At 48.4% G+C, this 15,103-nt stretch overlaps 1 protein-coding gene across 1 annotated transcript in view; it reads right to left on the reverse strand.

The window, feature by feature from the left end:
- The window catches only part of Flt3 (fms related receptor tyrosine kinase 3), a 56,395-nt gene that overhangs the window by 18,565 nt on the left and 22,727 nt on the right, over positions 1 to 15,103 (reverse strand). Inside the window, exons 9-14 of the mRNA XM_059248976.1 lie at positions 5,243 to 5,346; positions 4,249 to 4,357; positions 3,647 to 3,825; positions 2,298 to 2,404; positions 2,080 to 2,212; positions 1,544 to 1,648 (exon numbers count right to left, since the gene is read on the reverse strand). Coding sequence (XP_059104959.1) covers positions 1,544 to 1,648; positions 2,080 to 2,212; positions 2,298 to 2,404; positions 3,647 to 3,825; positions 4,249 to 4,357; positions 5,243 to 5,346 — 737 coding nt within the window. The remainder of the gene's footprint in view (positions 1 to 1,543; positions 1,649 to 2,079; positions 2,213 to 2,297; positions 2,405 to 3,646; positions 3,826 to 4,248; positions 4,358 to 5,242; positions 5,347 to 15,103) is intronic.

A 15,103-nucleotide genomic window follows, 5' to 3' on the forward strand; every position in this document is an offset into this window, starting at 1 on the left:
TGATCATGTTCTGCTATTGCTTCAGGGTTTTGTACCTTGCAGATACAGGAGGGAATCCATTCCTTTTCACGTCCTGCACTTGAGCTATAGAAAATGTATGTATCCTAAACCAAGATATATATATATACACGTGTGTGTATATATATACATATATATGTGTGTATATATATATATATATGGTGGTTTCACAATAGAAAACATCAACAAAATGACTGAACGGAAGAAGCTGCAGCAAAGGGCTGAGTTGCAGGCAGGGATGCAGAGGACGCCCAGGGTGCGGAAGACAACAGTGACGTGTTCAGAGACGGAAGGACATGCAGCAGCATCTTACATGCTGTGACTCTAGGAACGCGAAGACTGAACTGATCACAGGTTGAGCCGCCTGGGGTGCAGAAGCTCTGAAAACAGTACCCCAAGCCTCAAACAAAGCATGGTAGCTTTGGACTAACCCTTTCATGCCACTCTCACCCGACTCTCGTCTCTTAACCTTCTTTCAGCGCAAAGCACAAAGATGGACCTTCTGAAGTTCACTTATGTGCTGCGAGAAATTCTCTTTCCAGGAGAAATGTATGCAATCGCCAGGAAATCTTGGAAAGATGAGATCAAAAGTCTCTACGCCTAGGACACCCTACCCAGAAAGACTACAAAAGTCACCTAAGAGACTTTATTATACGATAGGACAGACAGACCACACACACACACACACACACACACACACACGCACGCACGCACGCACGCACGCACGCACGCACGCACGCACATGCACATGCCTTCCTCTCTTCCAACAATACAAGCTTCTGTTCCTTTCTATAACTCAGGATGAATAGAAGCTCAGTGGCCTGGCTTTTGAGACTCAGACTGTGTGAGATTTCTGTTCCACAATTTTCTGTGTGCCGTTTTTTCCTATCAGTCTGCATGCTGTGACTCCCCTCAGTGACTGTGGGTGTGTGTGTGGGGAAGTTCCCTTTACTCTTACAGAGACCACCTTAGCAAGAGAGTGGGCTGGCCGGGAATGAGGTCAGACACATGTAATCCCAGCATTCCTGAAATAAAAGCTAGAGCTGGGAGTTCAAGGCCAGCCTGAGCCATATGGCAAGGCAGGGCCTTACAGAATGAAGAGCTGGGCATGTGTCTCTGAGGTAGAGGGCTTGCCTAGCAGGCAGAAAGCTCTGGATTCAACCCTTAGCACTGGGTTAAAAATCAGGTGAGGATGCCCTTGTCTGAGGGTGGATGCCAAATGGGAGTAGACGGAGCAGAGAGGGAAGTGAGAAGTCCCTGGTTGGTTCTCCTCCCCAGAATCTGTGTCACACCCTAACGCAGCAGCCAATAAGAACTGCGCAAGGAGAGAAGAGGAAGCGAGATCTGCCTTCACGGCTTGTACTCTTTACTCAGGACCCTACCTGCTGCTTGCTCCGTATTAACCTTAGCGCTCGGCAAACAGGAACCATTAGAATAACGGACAAGAACAGAGGGAGCGGAGGCGGCTGTACCCCACCTCTGAGTGATTTTGCTGAGATGACCCCCCCCCCCCTTTGCACTGTACCTTTCAACATTTTCACGGCCACCTGGATCGAGACTCCCGTTTTACTAATCCCATAGGCTGTCGCATTCATTACTCTCCCGAAAGCACCGGACCCCAGGACTTCCCCTGAAAAGATGGGGTAAGCGCGTGTTAAAAAGATTTTGCAAGGCAGGGCTGGAGAGACGGCTCAGTGGTTAAGAGCACTGGCTGCCCTTCCAAAGGACCTGGGTTCTTTGGAACCCAGAACCCACATGGCAGCTCACAACTGTCTGTAACTCCTGTTCCAGGGGATCTGACACCTTCACACCAATGCACATAAAATAAATTTTAAAAAAAGAAGAAAAATTTGCAAGGATGCCAGGCGGTGGTAGCACACGCCTTTCATCCCAGCAATGGGGAGGCAGGAGGATCTCTGAGTTCAAGGCCAGCCTGGTCTACAGAGCGAGTTCCAGGACAGCCAGAGCTAAACAGAGAAACCCTGTCTGGAAAAAAAAAAAAAAAAAAAGATTTCACAAGGAAGAGAAATACCACAGAAGCTCTGAACAGTCAGTCCTTACCAAACTCTAAGTTTTCTCTTGGAAACTCCCACTTGAGGTCATACTCGTAGTCCCTGAAGTCAATGTAGAAGTACTCGTTATCCAGGGGCCCGGTCACCTGGACCATCTGCAGCTGGCTTTCATACCTAAGTTGCTTCAGAGATGAACAGGGAGTCAGCGGCAGGCGGCAGGGCGGCAGAGCCAAGCCGGGCGGGAAGGAGCCTTCACTGCGCTTTTACCTTTTTATACTTGTGACAGATCAGCACAGTTAAGACGACGATGAAGGGAAGGCAAAGGCCAATCGTCGCGTAGAAGGAGATGTTGTCTTGGATAAAAGGAAAGGGGCCTGCAAGACAAGCAGAAGCTGGGCAGGGAGCTAAAACGCCTGTTCGCAGTTATAAGTAGTCCCCCTCTCCATTTAGACTTTCTCACATCCTGTTCAAGTAACCACCACCCTCAGCCCTTACGGGCATCTGTGTGTCCTGGGCGCCCCACAGAAAACCAAGCACCATTTCTCTGCACAGTAAGTTCCCTTTCCAGAAAATAAGAAACAATGCTGAACCCATTTTTTTTTTTCCAAGACAGGGTTTCTCTGTATAGTTTTGGTGCCTGTCCTGGATCTCGCTCTGTAGACCAGGGTGGCCTCGAACTCACAGAGATCCGCCTGGCTCTGCCTCCCGAGTGCTGGGATTAAAGGCGTGTGCCACCGCTGCCCGGCCTGAACCCATTTTTTAAGTAGGACCATTAGCTCATAAGAATGGTAGCCATTTAAGCCTTCCACCAAGGCCGGCAGACAAAAAGAAGTCTATGTATTTGTTACCCAGATTCGTCACATATATGAGTATCTGCCTGCATGTGTGTCTGTGTACCATGTGCATGTCTGGTGCCCTCAGAGGCCAGAAGAGGATGTCAGATCCCCTGGAACTGGAGTTACTGGTGGTTGTGAGTTGCTAAATGGCTGTTGGGAACTGAACCCTGGTCCTCCACAAGAGCAGCAAGTGCTCTTAACTGCTGAGCCTAATGGCTCTCCACAGCCAGAGCTTTAGCTTATTTGCCTGCTTTGTTTTGCATTTTTCTGAGGCAGGGTCACTATGATTGGACTTGAACTTGGGATCCTCTTGCTTCTGCCCCTGGGACGTGAGGTGGGCTGTGTCCACCACTCCTGGCTTGAATTAATAAATATTATCTGGTGACTCTAAATGACTAGTGCAATTTTAGGAAGACTCTAAAAACAAACCTAAGATGAGGAACGGCAGGTTGAAAGTGAATAAGGGAATTAACAACACTGAAAAGGACAGAGATTCCAGATCACTAAGCCCGCTTTGCCTTGGGTAGCTATTCCCCACACCAGGAGCTCACAGGACTCCACAGTCCTGTGAGTCATAATACCTAAGGAGAACGGAGTCCTGAGAAGTAAAATGGGGCACAGTCTGTCTGGGGATTCCTGCCTGACTCAAAAAAGATCTCATACTCAGAACTCCGCTGCCTTGTAAAAATTCCCCAGTAAAAGCTAGCCACCGTGGCCGGCTTCTCGCAGGGAATTTCTGAGGAGAGAGTGTGTTTACCACAACAGCTAGTGGCTGCCTACCTGGTGAGCTTAAAAGGATGGTCTCACAAGACGTGCCCATGGAATTGTACGCACAGCATTTGACCAGAAACCCTTTTCCAGCCTGACTCATATTTAGGGTACTGCTCGACACCCACTGTCCAAACACTTTTCTGTTAGCCTTTTTATTCCAAACTCCTTCTGGGATTTCCTCGGTGCAGCTGAAAAAAAAAAAAAAAATGGTGGGAAGGGAAGTTAGGTAGGCAGGGTCATGGTAAGATGGGAAGTCAGAGTTTCTACCAATGGTTCCCCAAGAAACAAGCTGTGGCCATAGGGAGTGACAGCGAAGTCAGACATGCATTTCTTCCTTAAGCTGTATTCATGCCAAAAGGCCAGGGACTCTTCCTCCTCCTCCTCATTCTCCTCATTCTCCTTCTTCCTCTTATTTCTCCCTTCCCCTTCCCCCTTCCCCCTTCCCCCTCCTTCCTTCTTGTTTTTTGGAATAGGGCCTCACTATGTACCCTAGGCTAGCCTCAAACTCTAAGATCCTCCTGCCTCAGCCTCCCGAGTGCTGGGATTACGGGCGTGCACCACCATGTCCAGCTTGGCTCTTCCATTTCAAGAGACGTCAAGCTCCTCATTACTTGAGAGACTTGTCCGAACACATCTTCCAGGTCCAAGAGGGTAACGGGTATCCATCAGAGGAGCAGGATGCCTGGCTGGCTGTGGCCTTCGCCAGCACTTGAGGCTTCTCTGCGGAAGGCAACACGCAATGAGCTCATGGGAGATGAGGCTTTCCAGAAACAGCTCCCGGCTGGCTGGCTTCAGTTCAGGCTGCCTGTTTATTCCAGGCGGTGTGCCCCTGGGGAAGCTCCTCATTTATGATGTCTCAAAACTGTGCTTGGTCCCTGTCTCCTCTGTCATATAATCTTCCTGACTGGTAGAGGCAACACCTCTTCGGGCTCACCCTCTAGAGGGAGCTGAGGTACAGAACCCTCCATCTACCTGCACACTACAACACAACACCTAGCTTCAAAACACCTGCAAAAAGAAAAAAAACGAAACAAAACCTCATGAAATAGATTGTCTTTTTCTTACTTTTGCATAGACCAAAATGAAAATCCACTGAAACAAATAAACAGCGTGTGACTCTACAGACTTTTCTTTGTGTTCCTTTCAAAGTGCCAAGCCAATAAAGTCACAACCCGAGAGGACAGGTACAGAGGAGACAGAACATGTCTTAGCTCCGGGAATAAATATAAAAAGCGACATATGTAACTGAAGTCAACATACAAGGAGAATGTAGCTTACAAAAGCAGTTTCGGGGGCTGGGGAGATGGTTAAGAGCACTAGCTGCTCTTCTAGAGGACCTGGGTTGAGTTCCCAGGACCCACATGGTGACTCACAACCATTTGTAACTTTAGTTCCAGGGGATCGGACTCCCTCTTCTGGCCTTTGTGGGTACTGCATGCATGTGAGGCGGAGATATTCATGCAGGCAAAACACTCATACACAAAAATAAAGAAATCTCTCTTAAAAAAAAAAACAGTGTGATAGCATCCCTTCTAAGCTGTGTTTGGTTCTTCTTGGTTAAAAATTAATAGGGAATAAAAAGAGACAAAATGAGATTGAACTTACTTCTTATATTCAGCGTGAACATTTTGGTGAACTGAGCATCATCGTTTTCTGCATGAAAAATGTACTCTCCTGGCTTGTTCTTGTGATCGCAAAATTTAGATATGCTGTTTGAGAAAGCATGAAAGACCGACTTAGCCCAGTGCATCCAGGAGAGGTTACAGTGAAGAACAGTCACCAGACAAGGAGGCGCCTGTGTTCTAACCCTTTCGACTCCAAGTGCTTGGACACACAGCATCTGAGAACGTTGTAGAAATGCAAACGCAGAAAGGGTTAGGGCTCGAGAGGGCTGGGGATCCTCAGAGAGACAGGAAGTCCCTGGTCCTGCTCACCATACTTCACTTTGACTTCCCAGGATACAGATGAATCCCTGCGGGCCGAGGAACTTCCTGCTTCCTGAAATGATGGAGTCCCTGGTGATCAACCAGTCATCAGTGATCCAATGATCGACCTTTGACTTACACATGGCAGTCAACATTAGTGAAGGCTCAAACTCCTAGTTTGAGTTCACAGATCTTTAACTGAACTGGGCAGGCTCTAACGCCTCCTCGGGACGCACAGTGAATAGATGTTCTTACATGAGCGACTTCGTATTGTGGGTTATCCACCATGCTTACGAGGCCTAAGGGATGCTGGCTAGAGTTAGAGAAGGCAAGGAATATGCTTTCACACACTGTGACAAAGACCAAAAGAGAAGGAAAAAGACTTGCTCAGGAAATACTGATTTTTTAATAAGGTTGTTAGAAGAATCATATTTTCATGTATTTTATTTTAATAAAATTTTGTATTTATGTTTAAAGTTATAAAAAGTACACATTAATGGGTTTCATTATGGCATTTTCACACACTGTCATTATCTCTGTTCTACTTTGTCCTCCTCCCCTGTGTTCTTCCCCTGAGAAAATATTTAATTAGACCATAACTTACTTGAAGATGTGCGAGAAGCGGGGGATGCATGTAGATACAGCAGGACAGGAAGGTAGGCAGGGTTTTTGTCAGGACCCGCTGCCTCCAAAATAAATGCACAGAGACATAATAGTCGCTATAAATGCTCGGCCAATAGCTTAGGTGTAGGGAAACCCACCCTGACCCTGGAACCCAGAACCAGTGAAAGAAACACAGCCTGGATCTGGGACCTGAGCTAGTGAAAGAAACACTTTATCCCTGAACCCATAACCAAAAAAAACACGCCCTGACTCTGAAACCAGTGCCAAAGAAACACTCTTTATCCCTAGAATCAGAGCCAATGAAAGAAATATGCCCTGGTCTTAGAATTAGAGCCAAAAAGCTGAGAGAGGCCAGTGAAAGAAACATAGTTTGGCTCTGAAATCAGGGCCATCTTTGCCCCTGCCCAATGAAACTAACCAATCCCTGAGCAGAAATAACTGATCAATCCCTGGACAGAAAATCTTCTCCTCAGAGAAACTCTGCCCCTAAGAAACCTTACATGACCCCCCTTGCCTGTTCAGTTGTGGGATGTTCTTTCCCACCCTGGTAGAGGCCGCCACTCTCCTGTTTCCCAAATAAATCTCTTTCTCAAAAGAGTCTTGGGTGTGAAGATCTCCATTCACCAGTGCAGAGAACAAGAACCTTGCTAAGACATCCCTTACAGGACTGAGCAGAAAAAACCTTGCAGAGGCATTCTCTTAGGCGGGGCTGAGCAAGGCAGAGCTGAACAGAAGAACCTTGCTGAGATGTCCCTTAGGGGACTGAGCAAGGCTGAGCAGAAAAGTAACAACTTTTCGAGGGAGCAGGAGGAGACTGCTACGTTCCTGCAGGGGTTTCCCCTCTAGCAGAGTGAAGCAAAAGAAGCAACGTCTCGGCTGGAGAAGCAGCAGAGCTCTGCTGGGAAGCCCCCTTAAGTGAGGGCTGAGCAAGGCTCAGCTGTAGCGGCTGTCCAGGAGAGGAGCAGGATTGCTATATCCTGCGGGGAGACCATCCCCCTCCGCACTCCAACTCCAGGTATAGCCTGACTCCACGATCAGTCAGGACACCTTTGCCCCTGAGTTGCCAACCCATTATGCTGGTCTCCAGCCAGCTCTTACAACTTAAATTAACCCATTACTATTCACCTGTGTGCCGCCCGGAAGCTTGTGTACCTCATCTATGAACTTCCTATGTTTCTCCTTTCGTGTCTGGATCTCGGCTCTGGAGACTCTGCCCTCCTTCTGCTCAGCATTCCTTCTGGCCTGAAAATCCTGCCTAGCTACTGGCACGACAGCTCTTCATTAACCAATTAGAGTAATACATATTCATATCGTACAAAAAAAAAAGACTGTTCCACAACAGGGAGGCGCACTGAGAAGATGGCTCAGCAGGGACTCTTGTCACCGAGACTGACAAGCGGAATTTCATCTCTGGAATGCACGAGGTGGAAGGAGAGAACTGACTCCCAGGGTGTCCTCTGACCTCCACGCAATGCACACACACACACACACACACACACACACACACACACACACTAAACAAATTGCTAAAATGTGAAAATTTTACTCTGAGTGAAAGAAAGGTAGGCAGGAGCTGGCACGGATGCCATCCTGAAGCCCGCGGGGCGGGATACAGACCTCGCTTCCGTCAACACAACAGAGAGCTGAGGTAAATCAACGCACAGAGGACACGCTGATTGGGGTGCACTGTGCATGGGTTCGAAGGCTTCAATCCGCAGCTGGTTGTCCTTGTTGCCCTGGGGCTGGTGAGGGGGCACAACATGGCGAGAGCACAGATGTAGGGAGGAAGCCAAAGATAAGGAGGGGGGGCATCCAACCATCCACAGACTTCCCACAGGGCCTCACCAATCAAGGCTCTTTATCAGCTCCAAGCCGCACTCTAGCGGACAAAGCCTTCAACATGTTAGGGCCCAGCTATTCTCCCCTCTTCAAAAAGACTGTAGACCAAGTGGGCTGGCCATGAAACGTACGTGGAACAGTTAAAGCATTACATTAAAAGATGTGTAGCTGCCCAAAGAAGGCAGAGGTCGGCATAGAAAGTTCTGTGAACTTCACAGAGGCAGGACTGGAGTCGGCTAAGCTCCGAGGGTAAAAAAGAAGGAAGAGATGCAAGGCAAAGCAACCACAATTCTGAAGGCAGGAAGTCCTGGGGCCATGGAAGTGGGGCCTCCTGACTGAAGCAGAGGGAGGTGCTGGGATGTCTGGGGAAACAGGGCTGATGGCGTAGAATGGAGTCCACTGATGAAGACCCTTGAAAAGCAGTCTAATTATTCAGAGAGGTGAAAACTGGAAGGAGATGCTATGGGTGAGCACAATATCCACAGCACGTTTTAGATGTGCCTGATGGTCCTGGGAGAAGTGTATGGGCGGGAAGTCTGGAGGCGATAGTCACAGTCTGAGAACCCATGTGTTCATTCAGCTACCAATGGAGACCTGGTTCTGTGGGAAGAATCAAGTCTCCAGCAGCAAATTTGGAGAAAAAAAAAAACAAAAAAAAAAACAAACGTGTTTCTGTTATCCCGGAACTTACAATTGGATGTTAGAAGTAGACAGATAAAGAAGCAATTATGGGATGTGGGCATGGTGATGCACACCTTTATCTCAGCACTCGGGAGGGAGGCTGAGGCGGGAAGATTGTAGGTGTGAGGCTGGGCTGAGGTCCATGGGGAAATACTGTCTCTAAAGTACATGAAGGAATGGGGAAACAGTGCAGATAAGTTAGAGCATGGCAAGTTCTCCCACAAGAGACATAAAAGTTCACACTTGAGGTTTCAGAGAATGTTCCTACGGAGGGAGAATGGGAAAGGGCAGACCAGAGGGGCGCCAAAGAAAACAAAATTGCAGGCGCTGGTATGCATATGCAAAAGGCAACAGCAGAGTCGCAGGTGTCCCCACGATACACCTGGAGCGCCGGAGCTTTGAGCCAGGGTTGACGCGGTGCCAGCATTCTACGTGCCCTTAACTCCCAGTCGGATGCTCCTGGCCGTGTCTAGTGAGATAGGAGTCATTTCCAGCAGTTGGGCTGCAGGCAAGGCGCATGCTAGAATGCTTGGTTGACATGGGCACTGCCCCAAGTTCAGTCCCCAGGACCACCAAAAATAAACAAAAATGCTCTCAGCAATTAAAGGCTGCGAATTGTATACACTTTTCTCCAGCTCTTTCCCCCGGTCTTTTTCTTGAGGGGGTGTGGTTATGGGAAGAGGCAGGGTCTCACTGTAGCCCTGACTAGCCTGGAACTCAGAGAGATCCTTGCACAACTCTGTCTCCACTTCTTTTTTAAAAGAGAGTCTCTGGCGTCCAGACTGACCTTGAACCTGCTAAAGGATGGCTTTGGACTCCCGCCTTCTACCTTCTGAGTACACCACCATGTCTGGCTTTGTGAAACCAGAGACTGAACCCAGGGCTTTGTGGAAGTCAGGCAAACACGCTGCTGTCCGAGCTACTCCCGCAGCCCCCATTTCTTACCCGGGCCTACTTCAGGACAAGGAAGAAATGCTGGCGAAGTACAGTGACAGAATGAATGTGAGAAAAGGCGGCGGCAGTAGCGCATGCCTTTAATCCCAGCACTTGGGAGGCAGAACCAGGCGGATCTCTGTGAGTTCGAGGCCAGCCTGGTCTACAGAGCCAGATCCAGGAGAGGCTCCAAAGCTACACAGAGAAACCCTGTCTCGAAATGCACCCCCCCAAAAAAAAAAAAAAAGAAAAAAAGAAAAGGCAAAGGCCAGCTGTGGGGGGTGGGGGTGGGGGTAGGGGGGGAGTAACTGCAGCAATTCCCAGGCTACAGAACAGGAAGACAGACATGAGCCTCCAAAGCAGAAAATGTGATTCTCTCTGGGCAATGGCCAAAGGCCTTGAAAAGGAAGAGAGAAAAGAGTTCAGACAAACAAAAACAACCCAGGCAGCAATGGAAGGATTAAGAGTTCAAGGTCAAAGGCTGGAGACAGGACTCCGTGGGCTGGTCTTTCAGAAGACCCAGGTTCAATTCCCAGAACCCACACCACAACTCCCAGCTACCTGTAACGCTGCCAGGGGATCCAGTGCCCTCTTCTGGCCTCCATGGGTACCAGGTGTGCACATACACACGTTCAGGCAAACACTAACACATAGAAGATAAAAATACATAAATCTTAAAAAAAAAAAAGAGTTTAAGGCTCATGTGGGTCACATAGTGAGCCTTGCTTGTGTCAAACAGAGGGAGGCAGGGAGGAGACAGAGAGAGGGATGGAGAGGAGGAGAGGGACTGACTGACTGACACGGCTAGCCGGGGACCACGCCCAAAAGTTCTGCTCAGTTTGGTGGAGAAAGTAATAACCACACAACTGTTGTGGAATACTCTTTTTGTACACTGTGAAGACATGTCACTCTGAATGGTTTAATAAAAAGCTGACTGATCAATAGCTAGGCAGGGTTTTCAGGGCAGAGAGAACACTGGGAAGAAGAAAGGGAGTTACCAGCCAAACAAAAACAGGATGAAAGACATGCAGGAGGAGAGGTAAAAGCCACGAGTCACGTGACAACATGTAGATGAACCAAAATGGGTTAATTTAAGTTATAAGAGCTAGCCAGAAACAAGCCTAAGCTATAGGCCAAGCTTTCATTATTAATATAAGTCTCTGTGTCTTTTTTTTTTTTTTTTTGGTGAGATAGCAACCCAAAGAAAAAAATCCGACTACACACAACCATTTTGCACTGTGCAGAACAAAGAGCAAGGCTTCACAAAGAGTCTTCTTGCCTGTCCTTTCTGCTGTCTCCACAGGGTGTGGCTTGACACAGAGAAAGCCCCTGTGGTATTTTCTCTTCAACAATATCCAGGTAGGAAATCCATCACATAACTTAGTGGGACACAGAATCAAATCTCCAGACGGCTTTACCCCTTTCTCTTGCCTTTACGTGGCCTTGACAGGCCCCAGACTCGAACTCTTTGCGCCTTCAGCCTCCAGTGTTCCCGGGGGATAGGCCTGTGCCACCGCATCTGGCTTCCTCCCACCCTTATGACCCCAGCAACAATCTGCGTAGCCATCAGCTGATCAGGAGGCTCAGAGCGTCATTTCTTCCACATTTTTTTCCTTTCTTTATTTCTATTTTGGCTTCAGGAAATTTGAGTTCACAGTGACATATCTTGGAGACTAAGACAATGTAATGTCATTACAATCAGGAAGAGGGGTTCCTCCTGACACAAGTCACTTTCTACTGCCTTGTATTTAGTCCCCAGAGGGAGGAGCTGAGAAAGGCCAAGTTTGGCCCAAGGGCTCTGGGATCAGCCTATGACTCATAAAGAATGTTATATCTAGGGCCAGTCGTGGTGGCACACACCTCTAATGTTAGCACTCAGGAGGCAGAGGCAGGTGGAGCTCTGTGAGTTTGAGGCCAGCCTGGACTACATAGTAAGTTCCAGGCTAGCCAGTGCTACACCATGAGATCCTGTTTCAACTTTTAAAATCTATAACACTATGTAGCTATTAAAATTATAACTAAGATGCAACAGTACAACTATTAAGTTAAAGACACTTATTCCATACATTTCAGACAGGGTCTCACTGTGTAGCCAAGGAAAAGAAGGAGCCAGGGCCCGTTACACACAGATGAATAAAGGGAGATGCTGCTTAGTTGGGTCTCACGGTATTGCTCTAGAGCCAAATACCTTTCACTCCCTTCCTGTATGCATTGGTGTCTCCCTACCCCCAAACCCCATTCAGTAAAAAGTAACATCAGCTCTGCCACAGGTCCTGTCCAGAGGCTTCCATGTCCCTGCTCTTGTTCTGAGCAGGCCCCTAGCAGGTCATTCAGACTATGAACACGTGAGAGATGCCCTTGCTTCACTTTGGAAACACTCAGTGAGAGCCTTGGTGAAGACAGAACTGAGGCACACGGAGGAGAGAATGAAATACCTCTGGGGAAAAGTTACCACAAGCTCCTGCTTTTCCTACTATGACGCTAAGGTGGACTTGGTGGTTATTAGTAAGTCTAGATAATTACTCAAAGTAAGGGGCGAGCATTCTTCACTCTTTTTTTTTTTTCAGAAGCAAAGGGGCACCACGGCAGCTGGAAACCAAATGCGAGCACAGGAAGGCAGGCCCCAGTAAAGCTTAGGGTGAGATTTGAGGAAGTAAATTGCAGAAATGAAGCTGTGATGTGGGGAAGCTGAGAGACTTCTGGCGTACACCACGACCACACTGAAGCTTCTGCAGGAATCCGGCACAGATTAAAAAAGAAAAAAACAAAAGCCAACCCTCCGGCCGCTCTGCCACTCAACTCAGCTCTCAAAACACAATCTCGATACTTTACCGTCCCAACTCAGTTTGCGCAAATGGCTGCATCTAGCGGGGAGTTAAGGATGAGGTTCCTTCGGCTTATTAGTAAATTTGGAACTTTTATCATCAAAAGTTAAACAGAACTTGTGCTACCTCCCACCTCAAGCCAGAGCCTACAGCAGAGAGAAGAGTCGTGGGACACTGAGAACCGAGTTCACCTCTCTCGCTGTTCAGCTCCCTCAGCACTTCGGAGAGTGCTGTCTGTTTTACCATGGGCTCCCGTGCCCCGTTATACCTGGCACAGGTTGTATTCTCTGGGAACCTTCAAAGAAACACACACTCAGCGCTTGGTGTCGTGTGTGGTTCATGGGAGACACCAAGGATTCAGCTTTCTCCTAGAAGCGATGTCCAGGAGCGATGACGAGTCCACTCCCTGGTTCACACCCATTTCCTGAAGGAGGCACTGGGCACGGAGCTAGAGAGATGACGTGCAGCCATCTTTACGGGGATTATAAACTCGGAGCTGCTCCCAGTTGACGGAAACGAGGGGGTCACAGGATTGCTCAAGCTGGGATGGAAAGATGCTAGGGTTCAGGCTTGCAGATTGGAGCCCCGGATGCAATGTGGCTACCCAGCCCAGTGCAGTGGCCCCTGACTGCATGGCAGACACAGCTCTGTGACACCTCGAGAGGTTCTGCTGTGTATCTCCATGTCACACAGTGACGATATGTGTCCTCTGGGGGCAAAGGAAAGTGGCAGCACCTTACCCACTCATGTGACACTTCAATGTGTAGTCCAGGATAGCCTGGAACTCAAGGTGTAGCCTAGGCTGGCCTGGAACTCACAGAGATCGACTGCCTCTGCCTCTGGAATGCTAGGATTAAAGGCGTGCGCCACCACTACCTAAAGGGACATTTGTTAAACCAAATTTAACTCCTCCTTTACCCGAGTCAGGTTCTCAAATGTCCCGGCATGCAAGGGCAGTCTCTAAGGCTGTTAGATCACACCGGTGCAGAGGGGCCTGCAACCCAACCATCCTGAACATCGTCATTGGGTGGCTCCCTCCCTATCTGCTGCTTCTGGAATTCAAGTGCTGGATAAGAATTTATTAGAGCCAGGCATGGTGAGTTCAAGGCCAGCTCGGTCTCCATAGCAAGTGCCTGGACAGCCAGGACTACTCAGAGAGACCCTGTCTCAAAACAAGCAAAGGAAGAAACAAAAGAGCATATGAGAATAGACGGGACCCTCAGTCAAGGGCGGTTTTTTTCTGCCACGGGACATCTGGAGACATTTTTGGTCAGTAACAACTGAGAGAAGGTAGATGTGCTGCTGGTATCCAGTGAGTGCGGGCCAGGGATGCTGGTTAGAGGGTCTATCGTGCAGACAGCGCTCTGCAACAGAGGGATGGTTCAGTTCAAAACGCAGGCATGCTGAGTGCCCTGCTGGTGGGAACTCCGCATTCTCAGCTAACCTCAGGTTGAATCCTTGAACACTAGGATAGGTTTATAAGAGAAGGTACGCAGCTCTCTGTAATCCCTACATGACAACTCTAAAAATCCAAATACGGAGCTGGGGATTTAGCTCAGTGGGTAAAGCACTCGCTGCACAGCATGAGGACCCGAGTTCAGATCCGTGCCATGTAAGACGGTGCAGCAGCGTGCTCCTGTTACCCTGGGGCTGGCATATGGGGGCCACACAGAGACAGGTGAATTCTGGGGCTTGACGGCAGCTGATCCAGCCAAAATGGTGAGTCCAAGTTCAATGAGAAAGTCTGTCTTAAAAAAACAGTGGAGGAGGCTAGGATGACTCAGTGGCTAAGAGCGCTTGTCTCTGCAGAGAACCCAGGGTTGAGGCCTAGTACCACACAGCAGCTCACAAACATCCACAACTCTATTTCCAAGGGATCTCATTCCACCAGTCACACACGTGATCTGACATCCCACCAGTCACACATGTGATCTGATGCATAGACATACATGCAAGGAAAACACTCAAATGCACAAAATAAATGAATACTTTTTAAAAACAAATCTTGGAGAACAATAGAGGATGACCTCCAGTGTTGATGTGACCTCTGTACATGGGTGCATACACACATGTACACACACCCCACCGGACACCTCCATCCTCAAGAAAAGCCAGGGGCAGAGAGACGGCTCAGGGGTTAAAAGCCAGTATTGTTCTTGCAGAAGACCTGCGTTCAATTCCCAGCACCCACATCAGGTGGCTCACAAGTACCTATAATTCCAGTTCCAGGGGATCCTCTGTCACAGGCAGGCAGACAGGCATGCACACACACACACACACACACACACACACACACACACACACACACGAGATTAAAAATTAATCTTTAAAAAACAACAACAACAAAAATCCAAACAAGGCTGGGGCTAAGGTCAGTGATGGAGCACTTGCTTAGCAGGCAAGGCCCCAGGTCCCATCCCAGTACCTCTGTCTCCCAAACAAAGACCAGTTACAAGTCACTTATGGGATTTAAAAAAAAAAAAAAAAAAGCACAATATCATGAAGCAAGCGCCAAGCAGAATTAAGGTAAAAAGAACTCAGCTTTTAGTCATCACAGTGACCAGAGAGATCCATCAAGATCATGATGAGCCACAAACACAAGCCACATTCTCCTTTTTTAAAATTCCCTGCCAACTATG

Source organism: Peromyscus eremicus, chromosome 23, assembly GCF_949786415.1.
Source record: "Peromyscus eremicus chromosome 23, PerEre_H2_v1, whole genome shotgun sequence".
NCBI classification, from domain to species: domain Eukaryota; kingdom Metazoa; phylum Chordata; class Mammalia; order Rodentia; family Cricetidae; genus Peromyscus; species Peromyscus eremicus.